General features: G+C 40.1%; 1 protein-coding gene across 2 annotated transcripts; it reads left to right on the plus strand.

The window, feature by feature from the left end:
* Nucleotides 1–629: 629 nt before the first annotated feature.
* Nucleotides 630–7,288, plus strand: LOC143142423 (uncharacterized protein CXorf38-like). Of its 2 annotated transcripts, none has more exons than XM_076303291.1 (6): nt 630–776; nt 1,646–1,780; nt 2,194–2,316; nt 3,672–3,821; nt 5,622–5,792; nt 6,338–7,288. In XM_076303291.1, exons 3-6 carry the CDS (start codon nt 2,200–2,202, stop codon nt 6,497–6,499), a joined length of 600 nt encoding a protein of 199 aa, XP_076159406.1. In that variant the 5' UTR covers nt 630–776; nt 1,646–1,780; nt 2,194–2,199; the 3' UTR covers nt 6,500–7,288. The 2 variants fall into 2 exon arrangements, with proteins under 2 accessions (XP_076159406.1, XP_076159405.1); XM_076303290.1 differs by lacking the exon at nt 630–776 and adding an exon at nt 783–1,440.
* The last annotated feature ends 8,634 nt before the right edge of the window (nt 7,289–15,922 follow it).

Here is a 15,922-nt window from a genome sequence, read left to right on the forward strand (position 1 = left end):
GTGAACAAAAATGTGTTGAGCAAAACGTCTGCATTTCAGACTTCTTCGTCCCCGCGAGAGTTTAACAGGTGCGATAATTCAAAATCCCCATGTTATTTTCCACTAGGAAAAATCGCAAGATAGGCCTACCGGATCTCAAAGATGGCAGCTTTTTTGTAGGTGAACTTCAGAGGTCTATGAGGAGACAGCACTAAGAATCTCCTATTGTAAATGTATGGGGTTAGTTGGCAACGCAAACATGTCAGTTGTCTACACATATTCTGCCCCTTCCTCTGCCAAAAGTTATGTCATGTGAATACATCGTGCCAATCATGTGTTGTGATCTTGCAGCTGGAATGAGGTTGGTGTCGTGAAGCTTTGCGCACGGGCAGTTCTGCCCGAAATAGTTGAAAAAAGTGCCCAAATGGAGTGCATGACCACCATCTGCTGGACTGAGGTGTGATGGCAAGTGTACCCTGTGGCCTCTTTCTGGGTTGCAATGGCCGCCGGAGGCCAGAGAACGGACTCTGATAAGGCGAATTGCAACATCGACAACACATGACGGGCTTATAGCACCATCTGCTGGGCCAGGATGTCATGGCGGTAGGCTCAATAGCTCAACAGAAAAGAGGTTGAGCTGCGGGGTCAACATTTAAACCTACAAAACATTAAACTGCGGGCAATGAACAGACTGGTTACTTATGCCAAAAAGTTGACTACAGCTCCCAAAATGCATCGCACGCAGGTCGCGCGTCGCGCCCAGTTCTCGAGGGCTCGTTTTTGGTGCGTAATGAAAGGTATGCCTAGCCTACTTTCCGGAATATCCTATTTATTTATACAGTCTTTGGGAATAGCGCGTCATTTATGTTGTCGAAGTTCGGAGTAAAGAAAGTTCTAAATCATTCAACCTGGAATGATAAGCAGTCAATAATTCAACTTAATGGATTTCTTTTGTGCAGGCATTAAGATGCGAAACACTCATACCAACACAGCGTGAACACAGCCAAGCCACTTGTGGTCACAAAACAATCACCACTGTAAGACGGAAGTCGGGGACATTCCGAATTTATTGACAGTGGTGTCTCTTACCTCTGAGGTTCAGCTCTTTTCGAACTCAGTAGAGACTGAGATTTAAGATTATGGATCAAATCCGAGGTTAAGATTGTTAACCTAATCGCTGGTGGTGTAACGATATAACAAGCTAAAGATTAGCCTACTCCCACTGTGTTCCAATTTACAGTTTTCATTAGCGCTATGGTGTTGGCAGAATTAAGTTTGCGTTTGAATGAAGTTGGTTATAAGAACTGGCTTAAAGCTGGTTATTGTTTAATGAAGTTAAAGGACGGCTTGCAAGGTTTCGTCAACAATGAAATGAAACTTTTCCATGAGAGGGTCATTAACAATAATGCCATTCTGCGACGGGGACAATGCAGAAATAACTGCAGAGCAAAGGGAAACCAGGTGTGTTCTTGTGTATGGGCCTAATTTGGAAACTATGTAAGCTAGTAGGAACAGTATCTCTCAAATAATTGTGTTACACAAAGATTTCTTGTACTGTCAAGGTTGAACTTCAACCCTCATGTCAGTGTTTTATGATGTGGACCAACATATAGTTGAAGTATAGTGCATTATGATGACAGTGCTGTCTGTTTTTGACTTTCCCTAGTTGCACTCTCTGTGCTCACTATGTAGCGAGTGGAGGAGGGAGATTCTGAGACACCACACTAACCCTTCAGCAGTGGTGAACTGGAGCAACTGCAGACCATGGCTCTGGTCCGCTGAACACTGGGAACTTGCAAAGGTAGATTCTGTTTTAATCATCTGTTTCATTTTATTCTATGAACACGTATGAATTTAAGGAACTGTAGACAGAACCAAAGATGTTAAGAGTGGAGTGCTTTAGAATCTTTGGACAAGTCCGCACTGAAACAATAACACTTTTCTTACCAATGTAACGACATGTTGATTTTTTTTTATATTGTCTGAACTATGTGCTAGTATCATATAAAACCAAACCAGCATGCTTAAATATCAAAGACCCTATAACTACTTCACACATGCACAAGACAATTGTAACAATTTGACTTAACTTTTCACTCTGTAGCAATAGTGGTCAAGTCCTTCTGCACTGTGGACACCCTTATCTGTTTTTTTGCCAGTCTTGTGCACACAGTTTAACCGGTTTGCGTATATGTGTGTGTCCTTCTATCCAAGGCCTTTATGCCTCGAGGACAGGCAGATGTGACTAGAGCTGAGCAGTGTGATGCTGCTGCCCTCCTTAACCTCCTCCACTTCTGCGACCACTTCAGCTATATAGACCCGAAGCTCGTCAAAGAGGTCAGCGCAGCAGCAGTACAGGAAGGTCTGGGCCTTCGAACCCTAATAGACCTGTACTGTTCAGTATTGTCTGCAAGGACAGAGTTATCTTATTCATCACTCTTTCTATCTTGTTCACTCATTGTCGTTCATTACTACATGAAGTAAAACCTACCCAGTGTATAAAACAGTGTCTGTCATCTAACCCAGTGGTTCTTAAACTTTTTGTCTGGCAACCCTTCAAAATAACTGGCCAAGTCTCGCAACCCCCTTCTCTCCAACCGGCAGAAATTAGTTTCACTTTGGAAAATGTTTTGAGATAGGCATTGGTGGCAGAGACAGAAAATGTCTTGTCAACACCAAAGGCACTCAATGGCAGCCTTTAACAATCTGATTTATTATTTTCTGATGGATAACTAGCACTTGTTCAATGTATCATTGGCTCTCCTGTGGCAAAAAAGGCTGCATTGTGTTCTGTCACTGGTAAGCTCACACACAGTAATTATTGCAAGAAGCGCAGGTAGAGATTTAAACAGAGCATCCACTTTCAGAAGAACATTATGGAAACACTGTGAATTGTAAGCCTAAAATTAGAAAGTAAGTAAGAAAGTAGTAGAAATATGTATTGTTTATATCGTGGCATACATATTTTGGTGTATTGGTTATCATGGCAATGACAGTCCTTCTTCAAAGATGACATAGAATGGAAAAATATTTTTGCCTTGGCTGTTTTGAATAAGGAGAGTTTTGGCCACAAAGCTACCGTGAACAGGAAACATGGTTGTTTCCTCCTTCATATGCAAATCTGGGACCACAAATGACCACTAAAAAACAAAGACAGACTATGACACAAACCATCCCTCAGGTAAGTTGGTCTTTGGCTGTAAGGAAGCCAATCAGGGTAAAGCGTAAAAACATGCTTAGTGTAAAAACACCTGAGCATGCTTTTGACCAAAGTTGCAAAGTTATATGTTAAGATTAGAGAAAAAGGTAAAATACCCCATTCATCCATTCCATCTTTGATTGATCTATTTGTTGACAGCGGACAGCTGGCCAGTAGTGATAGCTTTGAAATTTCAGCAGAAGTTTGTTTACACGGTGGCAACATCTTGTACAACGGGCTACTTAGGTGCGATATCAGCGCAGTCAGTGGACCGGCCCACACACTTTGAGGGCAAAATATACCCCTCAGATTTTCATGATGTTGAAGCGTAGTTTATCATACCTCTCAATATTTTTATTTATTCATTCAGATTTTTCAGAGTGGATATTACTGTAACACCCTTTTCTGTGATGTGACCAACTTAAAAAAGTTTACAGTAACTTGTCTTTAAGCAGTGGTGTAGCAGTTCTAACCAGCTGCCTGTGGCCTGCAGGTGATTCGTTGCAGGAACGAGCTGATGCACTCGTGTGAGATGCGCGTGTCGCCACAGTGGATGCGATGCTACCAGAGGAGCCTGGAGCAGCTGCTGCAGCCGCTGCAGCACGTCCCCGAATTGGCCGTCACCAGGCAAGACATTCAGGAGGTCAGACAGTCAGTTGGTAGTGCACAACCTGCATGGGGTCAGGGATGCTGTCAGGGGTGTGGATGGGTGTGTGGGGGCTATGACTATTTCAAGGTCCTGCATGGATATACTGTAGTCCCTTACCCTCCATATCCCAATATTATAATCTTTCATAGATCCCTGCATTTCACATTTTTAGTAGCAACCCTGCATGGGGTCCTCGTGTCCTTCATTTCTGAAAGCCTCAGATTCTACATAGATTGACCTCAAGTGCTATATAGTGTTCATTTTAAAGGAATACATGCATGGAGAAGAAGAGGGCAGATGATGACTTTTTGGATGATGGAAGGTTCTATATCAGGGATCACCAAATGGCGGACCGCGGTCCGAGTCCGGACCCTGACGTGATCCTATCCGGACCCAGACCATAATAGCTTAATTTAGATTTTCACGTAAGATTTCAAAGCTGCGCTAAATGTTTTGTTGGTTAGGATAACAGCATTTACTTCAGGAGCTTCAGGAACCATCATTTCGCTTGCTACTCAGCCAGTGAAATCTGTGAATTCTGATAAAGTCGAGTCAGTGAGTAAAGTAGCCTACTAGGGGCAAGACTGATAGCCTGAAACGAGCGAGGACAGGAGACGGAACGAGAAACAATCAGATGGATATCTAAGTTAACGATAAGTAAGTTATTTTCAAATCATCGATTGCTCAAAGAGGAGAAAGCTAGACAGCGAGAACAGAGCTTTATATAACGATACAGGGGCAATACCACGCAAAACTGTCACGTCCGTAACGCCAACTAAATATGTGACAGTTTTGCGCGGAATTGCCCTGGACCTCTTCTACATATTCTGAGACAGGCGATTTTTAAAAGTGCCAATTTGAAGCACCTCTTCTAGACAAAGCATATATTTTGAGCAAGCATAGGGTAGGCTAGGCCCATTCAACAGTGAACTGAGACCACAGAATATTTTACGATTTAAGAAGGCAATATGATTGATCCTCCACAATTTAGTTAAGCCTATTCACTGCCCAACAACGTGATGTTCCTGGGTTTCCAGGATTTCGGGTCAACATAAAACAATACAATTAAATTAAATTAAACTGGCTGATTAATGGGTTCAAGGAACCAGCTGTGGAATATCCATCCTTGTCTCAGCTCAAAATTTATTTTAAGTTCACGTTAAGATCTTAAAAATAGCCAAGGCTACTCAGTTTTTCTCCCCAATTACTCTTATCTTGCCTTATTTCTCCTCATTTCGAATGTTGCCTTTTAGGCTACTTATTTTATTTCACATTAAACATTAGGCCTAGGCCTACAACTAGGCTCCATCCATCCTAATATATATATACTGTATGTATGTGTGTGTGTGTGTGTGTGTGTGTGTGTGTGTGTGTATACATACATACATACATACATACCCTAAACACGCACGTTAAACATTATGATGCTCCAGACCTTTGCTTGAGGAAATTTTCCGTAACTGGACCTAGCTGAAGATTAATTGAATACCCCTGTTCTATATGCAATAGCTTTCCGAGGACTTGGAGGCATATTAGCCATAATTTTAGATGTATCAGATAAATGTACTGTAGAAATATATTGGCAATATGTTAGCATGAGTGAGTGGCAAGATTTAATCAGTGAAACATTTAAAAAATAAAATGGAATTTTTCAGACAAAATCTGCACACGTGGTAAAAATATTGCTTAAGTGCTGGAATTGGCTGGACTGTAGTTTTTCTATGCTCAACTACTGTGTGTGTGTGTGTGTGTGTGTGTGAAAATGCTTTGTGATTTTTTTCCCCCAATCTGCAGACGCTGTCTATAGACTGGTCAGTTCATGTTCCCGGAGTGGACAGAGTGGATGGATCCGAGGTAAAGGAAATAGAACTGGAGTCCATCAGCCAATGGGAGACAGGGTTGCTGCGGGAACGACTTCACGAGCTACTGCTCTGTGCAGACCAGGAGGAGACGCTGAGTCCAGAGGTAAAGCCTTCAATGACCTACTTACTGCCCACCTTTAAAGCCACAGTGAAGCACCATGTTCTCCAGATAGTGCTAAGCCTCAGATCACACAGAAGTTGAATAAGTGGGAAATTATTCCAGTGTGGAGTGCTACATGGTGTGTAGGAGGAAGATGAAGCTATTTCCTGCGCTATACATACTGAGCAGTTCCCTACTGCTGTCTTCTGATAATAGAGGAAACAATGTTGTTGTGTAACTCTTCATATTAAGTGGCCCATAGATACTGGTATTCAGTGGCACATTACTTTGTTATTTAGTAAAACAAATAATGCAAACAAATAAAAAGTAAAAGTTCTTAAAATGTCAAAATGGCTAATTTGATATGATCAGTGTTGCAAAATCAGTGACACCGACAGGGGACTACAGTCCATAGTGTGAATGTGTGTGTATATATATATATATATATATATATATATAATTTTTTATTCAAGGCAACTTTTCTATTGTAGCAGAGCAAGTCATATATATTGCCTTAACTATTTTTATTTTTATTATTTTTATTATAGGACCAGCAGAGCTTGCAGACCCTCAGTGCCTTTCTACAGAATCAGGAGGACCTTAAAGAACTGTTCAGAGAGGAACTTGAAACTCTTCATGCCATGGGAGATGGACTCCAGAGGGCAGCAGAGGGAATACAGAAGTCAGAGACAGAAATCAGACAGTGTTGATGTTCTAAAAAAAAGAAGAAAAGAAATCAACATTTTGTTTCCTTAAGAAATATTTCCTCTTTACCTTAAACATCGGGGTGGGTGGCAAGATGGTTGTGAATAATACATTTGCATATGTTTACATGTTCTCATGACACAATACAATACCCTCAGAATGTGGCACACATTCCATCAGCATATGTGGTTTTATACCCTCAGGAACTATTATCTCTGGAACTAACACATATTTAAGCAATTATCGACACCACCGCACCACACATGATAATGCATCAGTCAGTGGGATTAACAATAAGGGTAATCATTTAACTAAAGTTGTCTGTATTTTAAGGACACAGTGATATGTGCAAAAATGTCCATGAATTTTCTTTATAAGATATCAAGAAAAGATTGCCTTTATCTTCATTATTAACACAAACGGTCCTGCCTTTCCATTCCTCTGTTCTAATACAGCTAGATGTTTAGATCAGTGTTTCTCAACCAGTGGCCCGGGGCCCATTAGTGGGCCACGAGATGTTTTCAAGTTGAAGCTATTTTTTTATTTCTATTATTATTTTTTAGCGAAATAACTGTTTTGTTTGTAATAGAACACAATATTAATATAATCTGTAATGGAAATTAGATGTTTAGAGTAACCACGTTAAACGTATTGTACTTGTACGAATGAAAGCAGTTTTAGCAAAACCACTCACTAACTTTACAAAACTAAAAGCGCAAACACTGCTTTGCACTCAGTTTGCAATTTTGTAACACACACTTTGCAAAACTGTAGATAAAATCCACTGTACAGCACTCTTTTTGCAGAACTGTGAACAACTCACTGCTTTACACTCAATTTCCAAATGATCAACACACTCCTAGCAAAACTATACACACGTATGCCTATTATTTACACTATTTATATATATATTATATTTACACTATTTATATATATATATATATATATATATTGCCAACTCTCTGGCACACTGTCGTCACATGAAAACTGTTTTAGATAATTAGTTCACTTTGCAATCAGCCTAAGCAGTGTAAATAAGCCACAGGTAAGCTGTCCATGTGGAGTACAATGGAGGGAACAGGAAGAGTAAGAAGAGTGAGAATTAGAGGAGGCCTACGAAGAGGGTGGTGGAGGTGAAGAAGCAGGAGGAAGAGGACGCAGAGGTGAAGAAGCGAGAGGGAGAGGACGACAAGGACAAGGAGGAGCAAGAGGAGGGGGAAGAGGAAGGGTAAGAAGAGTAAGAAATAGCCCTTTCCCCGCTCCAGCCAGGGAGACGGATCCCTGGCACCAGCCCCTCCTTCCCCTTGTGTGTTACACAGGTCATCGGCTGGAAGAATTAGGGACCGTTTGTTATTTATAAACGGGCCACCGGAGGGATTTTGAGTGCTTATAACAAAAGTTGCATGACCCTCCCGTGCCTGCAAGAAAATTTTCAACGACCCGCCATCCGTCTTATCAAAAAACACATGACCCTCCCCGGCTAATTGTCGACACCTTCTACCCGCTTCAAAGCGCAATGAAAACACATCGACACAAGCTATCGTTCAAAATTCACCCTTTGCTTTCTGATCTTACACATCACACTTCACCAAGATGGTGGCCATTTCAGTAGATTTACTCACTAACATTGTTGTGGAAACACAATAAGCATGGAAACTAAATGCACACTTCCTGCAACTGCATAAGCCTACTTGAAATAAGTTACTCCTCTAGTAAGTATTCACATGAATTAAAACAATTAAACATTGAGACCATTCCACAAAGCACACTGGGTAATAACAAATTCAACACATGAACTTGTTGATATGGACTCGTCTCTAGGCTTCCTCAGTCATTGTAAAGCTGCCGAAGCTGAACATTATCCAAAACTCAATTTCTCAGACGAGCGTCAATTTGGGAGCTTGCTACACTCCTTGACTGACTTGAAAAGGCCGTTTGCACAATTTCACAAATAATCACAGGGACCGAAAAATACCTAACATGCCAACTTTTTCTGGGTTTAGGCCTATCATTTTAACTTTTCCCCACTCTTGCCGTTTTAATATTTTCCCGTAGAATATCCCATATTACTGTAATACTCTCATAATTAGTCCTGCATTCTGGCCTGTCTCTGTGTTGTCCTGTTGTTACCCTTTGCCCTTCCAGTGAAACAGATGTATTCAAATCATCGTTTTGCTTGCTTGAATGCGAACTCAGAGTGATGTTAACCTAGGCCTATTTAAGTTAACGACGTGGTTGTTGTGAGAGCACGATTCGTTGGCGCTTGCAGTGTTCGGCCGTATAGGCTATGTCTACGTGCGCACCTGCCAGGCTAAGAGCCAAAGAAATACCCCTGTATATTCACTCCAAGTTGACCTACCATAACTTATCAACTCTACATTGTAGGCCAACTGGCTATTTATATGACCAATGTATTTGTTCAACTTTATGAAGCAGAATTACGCACTGCTACTTGGAACGTAACACATTTTTGTTGGCAGGAGAGAGAATGACAGCGATTAACAAATTGCACTTGTTGCTGGTTACCAATAAATAGGGCCTACTATATATTTTTTTGCAAACAACAAAAACAGAAAGGATGGAGACAGCAAAGCTAGAGATGGTTAGGAACAAGGTCAATTGATATAAATGCTTGTCAAAACGTTAGGAGCTGGATGTGTGGATGAATGAAGCACAAGTATGCTTTATAAGCATGCACACTGTTTAAAGTGAGGCTACATGGTAAACTACAAGTAAACCAAAGTTAAATTTAGCTTTTTTAGGGCTGGATAAAGTTGACAAAATGGATATAGGCTGTTAGGCGTGAATAAAGTAGGCTACTTTGTTGCTCCAACCCTTCCAACGTTAATGGGGACGGATGTTGACATTTTCCTACTTTGCGTGAGAAACCCGGGAAATCTCCCTTATTTTCATTGTTCAATGTTGACAGAGCTATGGGACGAAAGAGACCGTTATATGGCGACAGAAATCAACAATCAAACAAGCCACTTTTATTTTTTGCTGTTTTCATTAATACAAAAGATGGGTGACCCCCCCTCCTAGACAAAAAAGTTAGGTGACCCTCCCCTCAACAAAGAATAAAAAGACATGACCCTCCCCTATTTTCCTCCGGTGACCCCGTTTATAAATAACGAACGGTCCCTTAGGCCTATTTTCAGGTCAAAGTTTTCTCCATGGATTCCTGGTCAGAACTAGCCTGCGCGTCTAGATTTCTAGGCTAGGTCAGAACCCCTATTGGAACAGATTAAAACTTGTTGAATTTTGTCCAAAAATCCAATATGGTCCGTGGCCGTATGCGTCTCGGGGGAAAATAGGGGAATGATGCAAGACCATTCAAAAATATGGGTTTCTAACGATACAAAGCGTAATGCAAATGGGTGAAGTGTCCCTTTAAAATTGAATTTGTGGCCCCTCCTCGTACGATCTGGGTTCCAAAAAACGGTTAGAGCTCTCTTGTGCAATGATTGAAAACGTTTCGCCTATGATTTATTGAACCGCAAAACGCAAATCTTGCGAATCTGCCAATTTCTGTCTAAGGGACTGTACGATATTTAGCGGGGGGAGGGCCGGTCGCCAGACGATCGGGTTAAAAATGTTCTGCCTGGCCCTCCCCCCTGGTCAAATTTTTTTTTCCAGGGGCCTCCCCCCGGCTCAAAAAAAATCTCCTAGGCCCTCCCCCTACGTGAATCAAATAAAACTGGTCGAAAAATGAAGTTTACAAGGTTAAAACCGCCAGCAAATGTCATAAGCACACATACACACACACGGGGCTACAAACCAGTGTTGCACGGGTTTGGTCACAAGCAGCCCGCGGTCGCCCGATATTTTAATCAACCCGACCGCAACTCAGACCGCAAATATTAATTAGGACAAAATTATACCCGACCCGCGATCCGACCCACTTATTTACAAAATGTGTGCTTTTGGTTATAGCCTGCATGCAGTAGTCCATTTCTGTAAAACAAACTAATTTATTTGCGAAACTTTATGCAGTAGCATGCAGGACATAATGTTTGCGCAGGAGAGAGAATGAGAATAAGAGCGCAAGCACGCACGCAACCACCAAGGATTAGAACACTAGGATAAGATTTGGCCATGGACATACTTCTTTCGAAAATAGAAATGGGGAGGCAAGGTAGGCAAGAGAGATACATTGCTGGTCAAAACGTTAGCGTAAGAACTGGTTTAAAATGCTGAATGAAGCACAAAGCTTTACTAAAGCACATCCACTGTTTAAAGTCACAAACACAACGAACTAAGGTACCTTTTATGCATGCGCGAACCTATACATACCGGTAGATATGGCTGTGTAGTCTGTGCCATAAGATTTATTCCTGCAGGCTGCCCGTTTCGGTTTGTCACCGAGGTGAAGTTAGTTTGATATTTGATATTCGGATATTCGACAGATATTCAAAAAAAAAAAATGATGCGGCCGGTTTCACCCCGTGTTTGCAGACAATGTGAAAACAGATGACTGTCTACTTGCTCCCAGCCGACCTTAGGGACCGTCTAAAAAGTACCTTCTGAATTACCTTCATAGTCTTTTTTGTCAATAGCTTTGACATCATGTGACCTAGTGACTCCAAACGAATTCAAAATAGTTATCCTATATGGGACTCATCAGACACACCTCTTTTTATAGTCACTATATGCACACAGTATTTTATATGAATATTTTAAAGAAAATACCTTATTTCCCATAAGAAATGGTCTCCTGTTTTCAATACCTCCCAAGCCATGTGACCTAGTGACTCCAAACCAATGCAGAATATTTATCCTATATGGGACTCATCAGACACACCTCTTTTTATAGTCACTGTATGCACACTGTATTTTATATGAATATTTTGTAAAAAAAATACATTATATCCCATATGAATGGTCCTCTTTTTTCAATACCTCCCAAGTCATGTGACCTAGTGACTCCAAACCAATGCAGAATAGTTATCCTATATGGGACTCATCGGGCACACCTCTTTTTATAGTCACTGTATGCACACTGTATTTTACATTAATATTTTAAAGAAAATACATTATTTCATATCAGAAACAGTCTCCTTTTTTTCAATACCTCCCAGGTCATGTGACCTAGTGACTCCAAACCAATGCAGAATAGTTATCCTATATGGGACTCATCAGCCACACCTCTTTTTATGGTCACTGTATGCACACTGTATTTTACATTAATATTTTAAAGGAAATACATTATTTCATATAAGAAACAGTCTCCTTTTTTTCAATACCTCCCAAGCCATGCGACCTAGTGACTCCAAACCAATGCAGAATAGTTATCCTATATGGGACTCATCGGGCACACCTCTTTTTATGATCACTGTATGCACGCAGTATTTTATATGAATTTTTTTAAAGAAAATACATTATTTCATATAAGAAACAGACTCCTTTTTTTCAATACCTCCCAAGCCATATGACCTAGTGACTCCAAACCAATGCAGAATAGTTATCCTATATGGGACTCATCAGACACACCTCTTTTTATGGTCACTGTATGCACACTGTATTTTATATGAATATTTTGTAAAAAAAATACATTGTTTCCTATATGAATGGTCCTCTTTTTTCAATACCTCCCAAGTCATGTGACCTAGTGACTCCAAACCAATGCAGAATAGTTATCCTATATGGGACTCATCGGGCACACCTCTTTTTATGGTCACTGTATGCACACTGTATTTTATATGAATATTTTAAAGATAATACATTATTTTTTTTTATTTATTTATTTATTTTTTTCTTTTTCGCATGTCCAAATTTCTGTCAATGATTCCCGGGACACTGAAAGACCGGGGTAGACGAAACTTGGTGGGCATGTAACCCCATATGGATAGCATGGAACCATCGTTTTTCGTTTTGATCTGTAGCCCCCCTGCTGGACTGCACCCCCCGAAAGGAGGGTAGGGCAGACACAGTTTTCTGTGAATATCTCGAGAACCGTAAGGTTTAGGAGGACCATTTTTTTTTTGTATGTTGATCTCAAGGGGCCCATTCCATAACCACTCATTTCATGTATAGCGCCACCTAGTTAAACACAAAAAAGTAAAAATGAGGTGTTGTAATCGCAGGTATCTGTGACCTAACATAGTCAAAACTGCACGAAATTGGAAGTGTAGGATCATTATGACACCCTCTGAATGCACGCCAAGTTTCGTGGAATTCCGTTCATGGGGGGCCACACAATAAATTAATTTATGTTACTATACACCAACTGGCCTGTAGGTGGCCGGAGACAGTTTTCTGTGAATATCTCGAGAACCGTAGGGCCTAGGAGGTCCACCTTTTTTTTGTATGTTGATCTCAAGGGGCCATGTCAACCCATCCCATTACCACTTATTTCATGTATAGCGCCACCTAGTTAAAAATTAAACAGCAAAAAATTAGGTGTTTTCATCACAATATCTCTGGCTGACATGGTCAAAACTGCACGAAATTGAAAGTGTAGGATCATTATGACACCCTCCGAATGCATGCCAAGTTTTGTGTACTTTCGTTCATGGGGGGCCTTACAATAAAACAATTTATGTGTACATTTAGTGACGTACACCAACAAGGATTCCCGGGACACTGAAAGACCGGGGTACACAAAACTTGGTGGGCATGTACCCCCACATGGATAGCATGGAACTGTCATTTTTCGTTTTGATCTGTAGCCCCCCCGCTGGACTGGACCCCCTGAAAGGAGGGTAGGCCAGACACAGTTCTCTGTGAATATCTTGAGAACTGTAGGGCCTAGGATGACCATTTTTTCCGTATATTTGCCTCCAGGGGTCATGTTAACCCAGTTCATGTGCACACATGTGCACAAACAGATACACACACACACACACATTCACAGTAATCATGACACATACTCACACAGTAGACATATGTACGCTTCCATGCACAGGCACATACGCAGGCACGCACACACACACACACACACACACACACTCACACACACACACACACCCACACACATAACATAAACATAACACAAACAATCAAGAATTTCTCATAATTATGAACAGGCAAGATGGAGGTGGGGTTGTATAAAATTAATTTTACATGTGAAATCTATGAACTAATCATGCTTTGGTACTTGTTGTCTAGCAGATACCAGTGAGAATTGAGTGTGGATAATGCAATTTAGTGAGACAGTTAGAATCATATAGGCCTTTCAGCGTGATTTCTTTTTGTGGAAAAAATGTGCTGGACTGGGCGGCGGTCATATTTTGTACCGCTCTGCGGTACATCTAGTTTACCATAAGAAACGGTCTCCTTTTTTTCAATACCTCCCAAGCCATGCGAACTAGTGACTCCAAACCAATGCAGAATAGTTATCCTTTATGGGACTCATCGGGCACACCTCTTTTTATGGTCACTGTATGCACACTGTATTTTTATATGAATATTTTGTAAAAAAATACATTATTTCCTATATGAATGGTCCTCTTTTTTCAATACCTCCCAAGTCATGTGACCTAGTGACTCCAAACCAATGCAGAATTGTTATCCTATATGGGACTCATCAGACACACCTCTTCCTATAACCATTGAAAGCACACTCTATTTTATATTAATATTTTAAAGAAAATACATCGTTTCCTATAAGGAATGGTCTCCTTTTTCAATACCCCCCCTCCCCCCCCCCCCCAAGGGAAGTGACGTAGGGACACCAAACCAATGCAGAATATCCTTTATGGGACTAATCAGACACACCTCAAATTAATATAATTTTTGCACATACTATTTTATAGTACCCATTTGTTTCCTATGGAAACTGTGTTTTCTCAATACCTTCCATATAATAGTAGATGCCAAATCATTTTTCATATTTAGGTGTGTCTGATAAGTACCCCATAGCAGAACAGTTCTGTATTGATCTGTGTTGTCTAGGACCCCTTATATGGCAGCTATTGAGCAAAAAGCTGTTTTCCATAGGAAATAAATATGATTCTTTAAATATAATAGTTCATGCAAAATATTATTTCACATTGACATGTGTCTGATTAGTATCACATAGCAGAACAGTTCTATGTTGATCTGTGATGTCTAGCGAGAAATAAGCTTGCGAGGTATTGAAAAAAGGAGACCATTCATGATATTTTGTCAATGTATTTTCTTAAAAATATTCATATAAAATACAGTGTGCATACAGTGACTATAAGAAGAGGTGTGTCTTATTAGTCCCACATAGGATAACTATTCTGCATTGGTTTGGAGTCACTAGGTCACATGACTTGGGAGGTATTGAAAAAAGAGGACCATTCATATAGGAAATAATGTATTTTTTTACAAAATATTCATATAAAAATACAGTGTGCATACAGTGACCATAAAAAGAGGTGTGCCCGATGAGTCCCATAAAGGATAACTATTCTGCATTGGTTTGGAGTCACTAGTTCGCATGGCTTGGGAGGTATTGAAAAAAAGGAGACCGTTTCTTATGGTAAATAATGTATTATCTTTAAAATATTCATATAAAATACAGTGTGCATACAGTGATCATAAAAAGAGGTGTGCCCGATGAGTCCCATATAGGATAACTATTCTGCATTGGTTTGGAGTCACTAGGTCATATGGCTTGGGAGGAATTGAAAAAAAGGAGTCTGTTTCTTATATGAAATCATGTATTTTCTTTAAAAAAATTCATATAAAATACAGCGTGCATACAGTCGCTATAAAAAGAGGTGTGTCTGATGAGTCCCATATAGGATAACAATTCTGCATTGGTTTGGAGTCACTAGGTCACATGACTTGGGAGGTATTGAAAAAAGAGGACCATTCATATAGGAAATAATGTATTTTTTTACAAAATATTCATATAAAAATACAGTGTGCATACAGTGACCATAAAAAGAGGTGTGCCCGATGAGTCCCATAAAGGATAACTATTCTGCATTGGTTTGGAGTCACTAGTTCGCATGGCTTGGGAGGTATTGAAAAAAAGGAGACCGTTTCTTATGGTAAATAATGTATTATCTTTAAAATATTCATATAAAATACAGTGTGCATACAGTGATCATAAAAAGAGGTGTGCCCGATGAGTCCCATATAGGATAACTATTCTGCATTGGTTTGAAGTCACTAGGTCATATGGCTTGGGAGGTATTGAAAAAAAGGAGTCTGTTTCTTATATGAAATAATGTATTTTCTTTAAAAAAATTCATATAAAATACAGCGTGCATACAGTCGCTATAAAAAGAGGTGTGTCTGATGAGTCCCATATAGGATAACAATTCTGCATTGGTTTGGAGTCACTAGTTCACATGACTTGGGAGGTATTGAAAAAAGAGGACCATTCATATAGGAAATAATGTATTTTTTTACAAAATATTCATATAAAAATACAGTGTGCATACAGTGACCATAAAAAGAGGTGTGCCCGATGAGTCCCATAAAGGATAACTATTCTGCATTGGTTTGGAGTC

This window comes from Alosa pseudoharengus, unplaced genomic scaffold (genome assembly GCF_046254945.1).
Source record: "Alosa pseudoharengus isolate Yale_2024_CS ecotype anadromous, Long Island Sound unplaced genomic scaffold, YU_APseudo_1.1 YU_APseudo_1.1_scf_24, whole genome shotgun sequence".
Lineage (NCBI taxonomy): Eukaryota > Metazoa > Chordata > Actinopteri > Clupeiformes > Clupeidae > Alosa > Alosa pseudoharengus.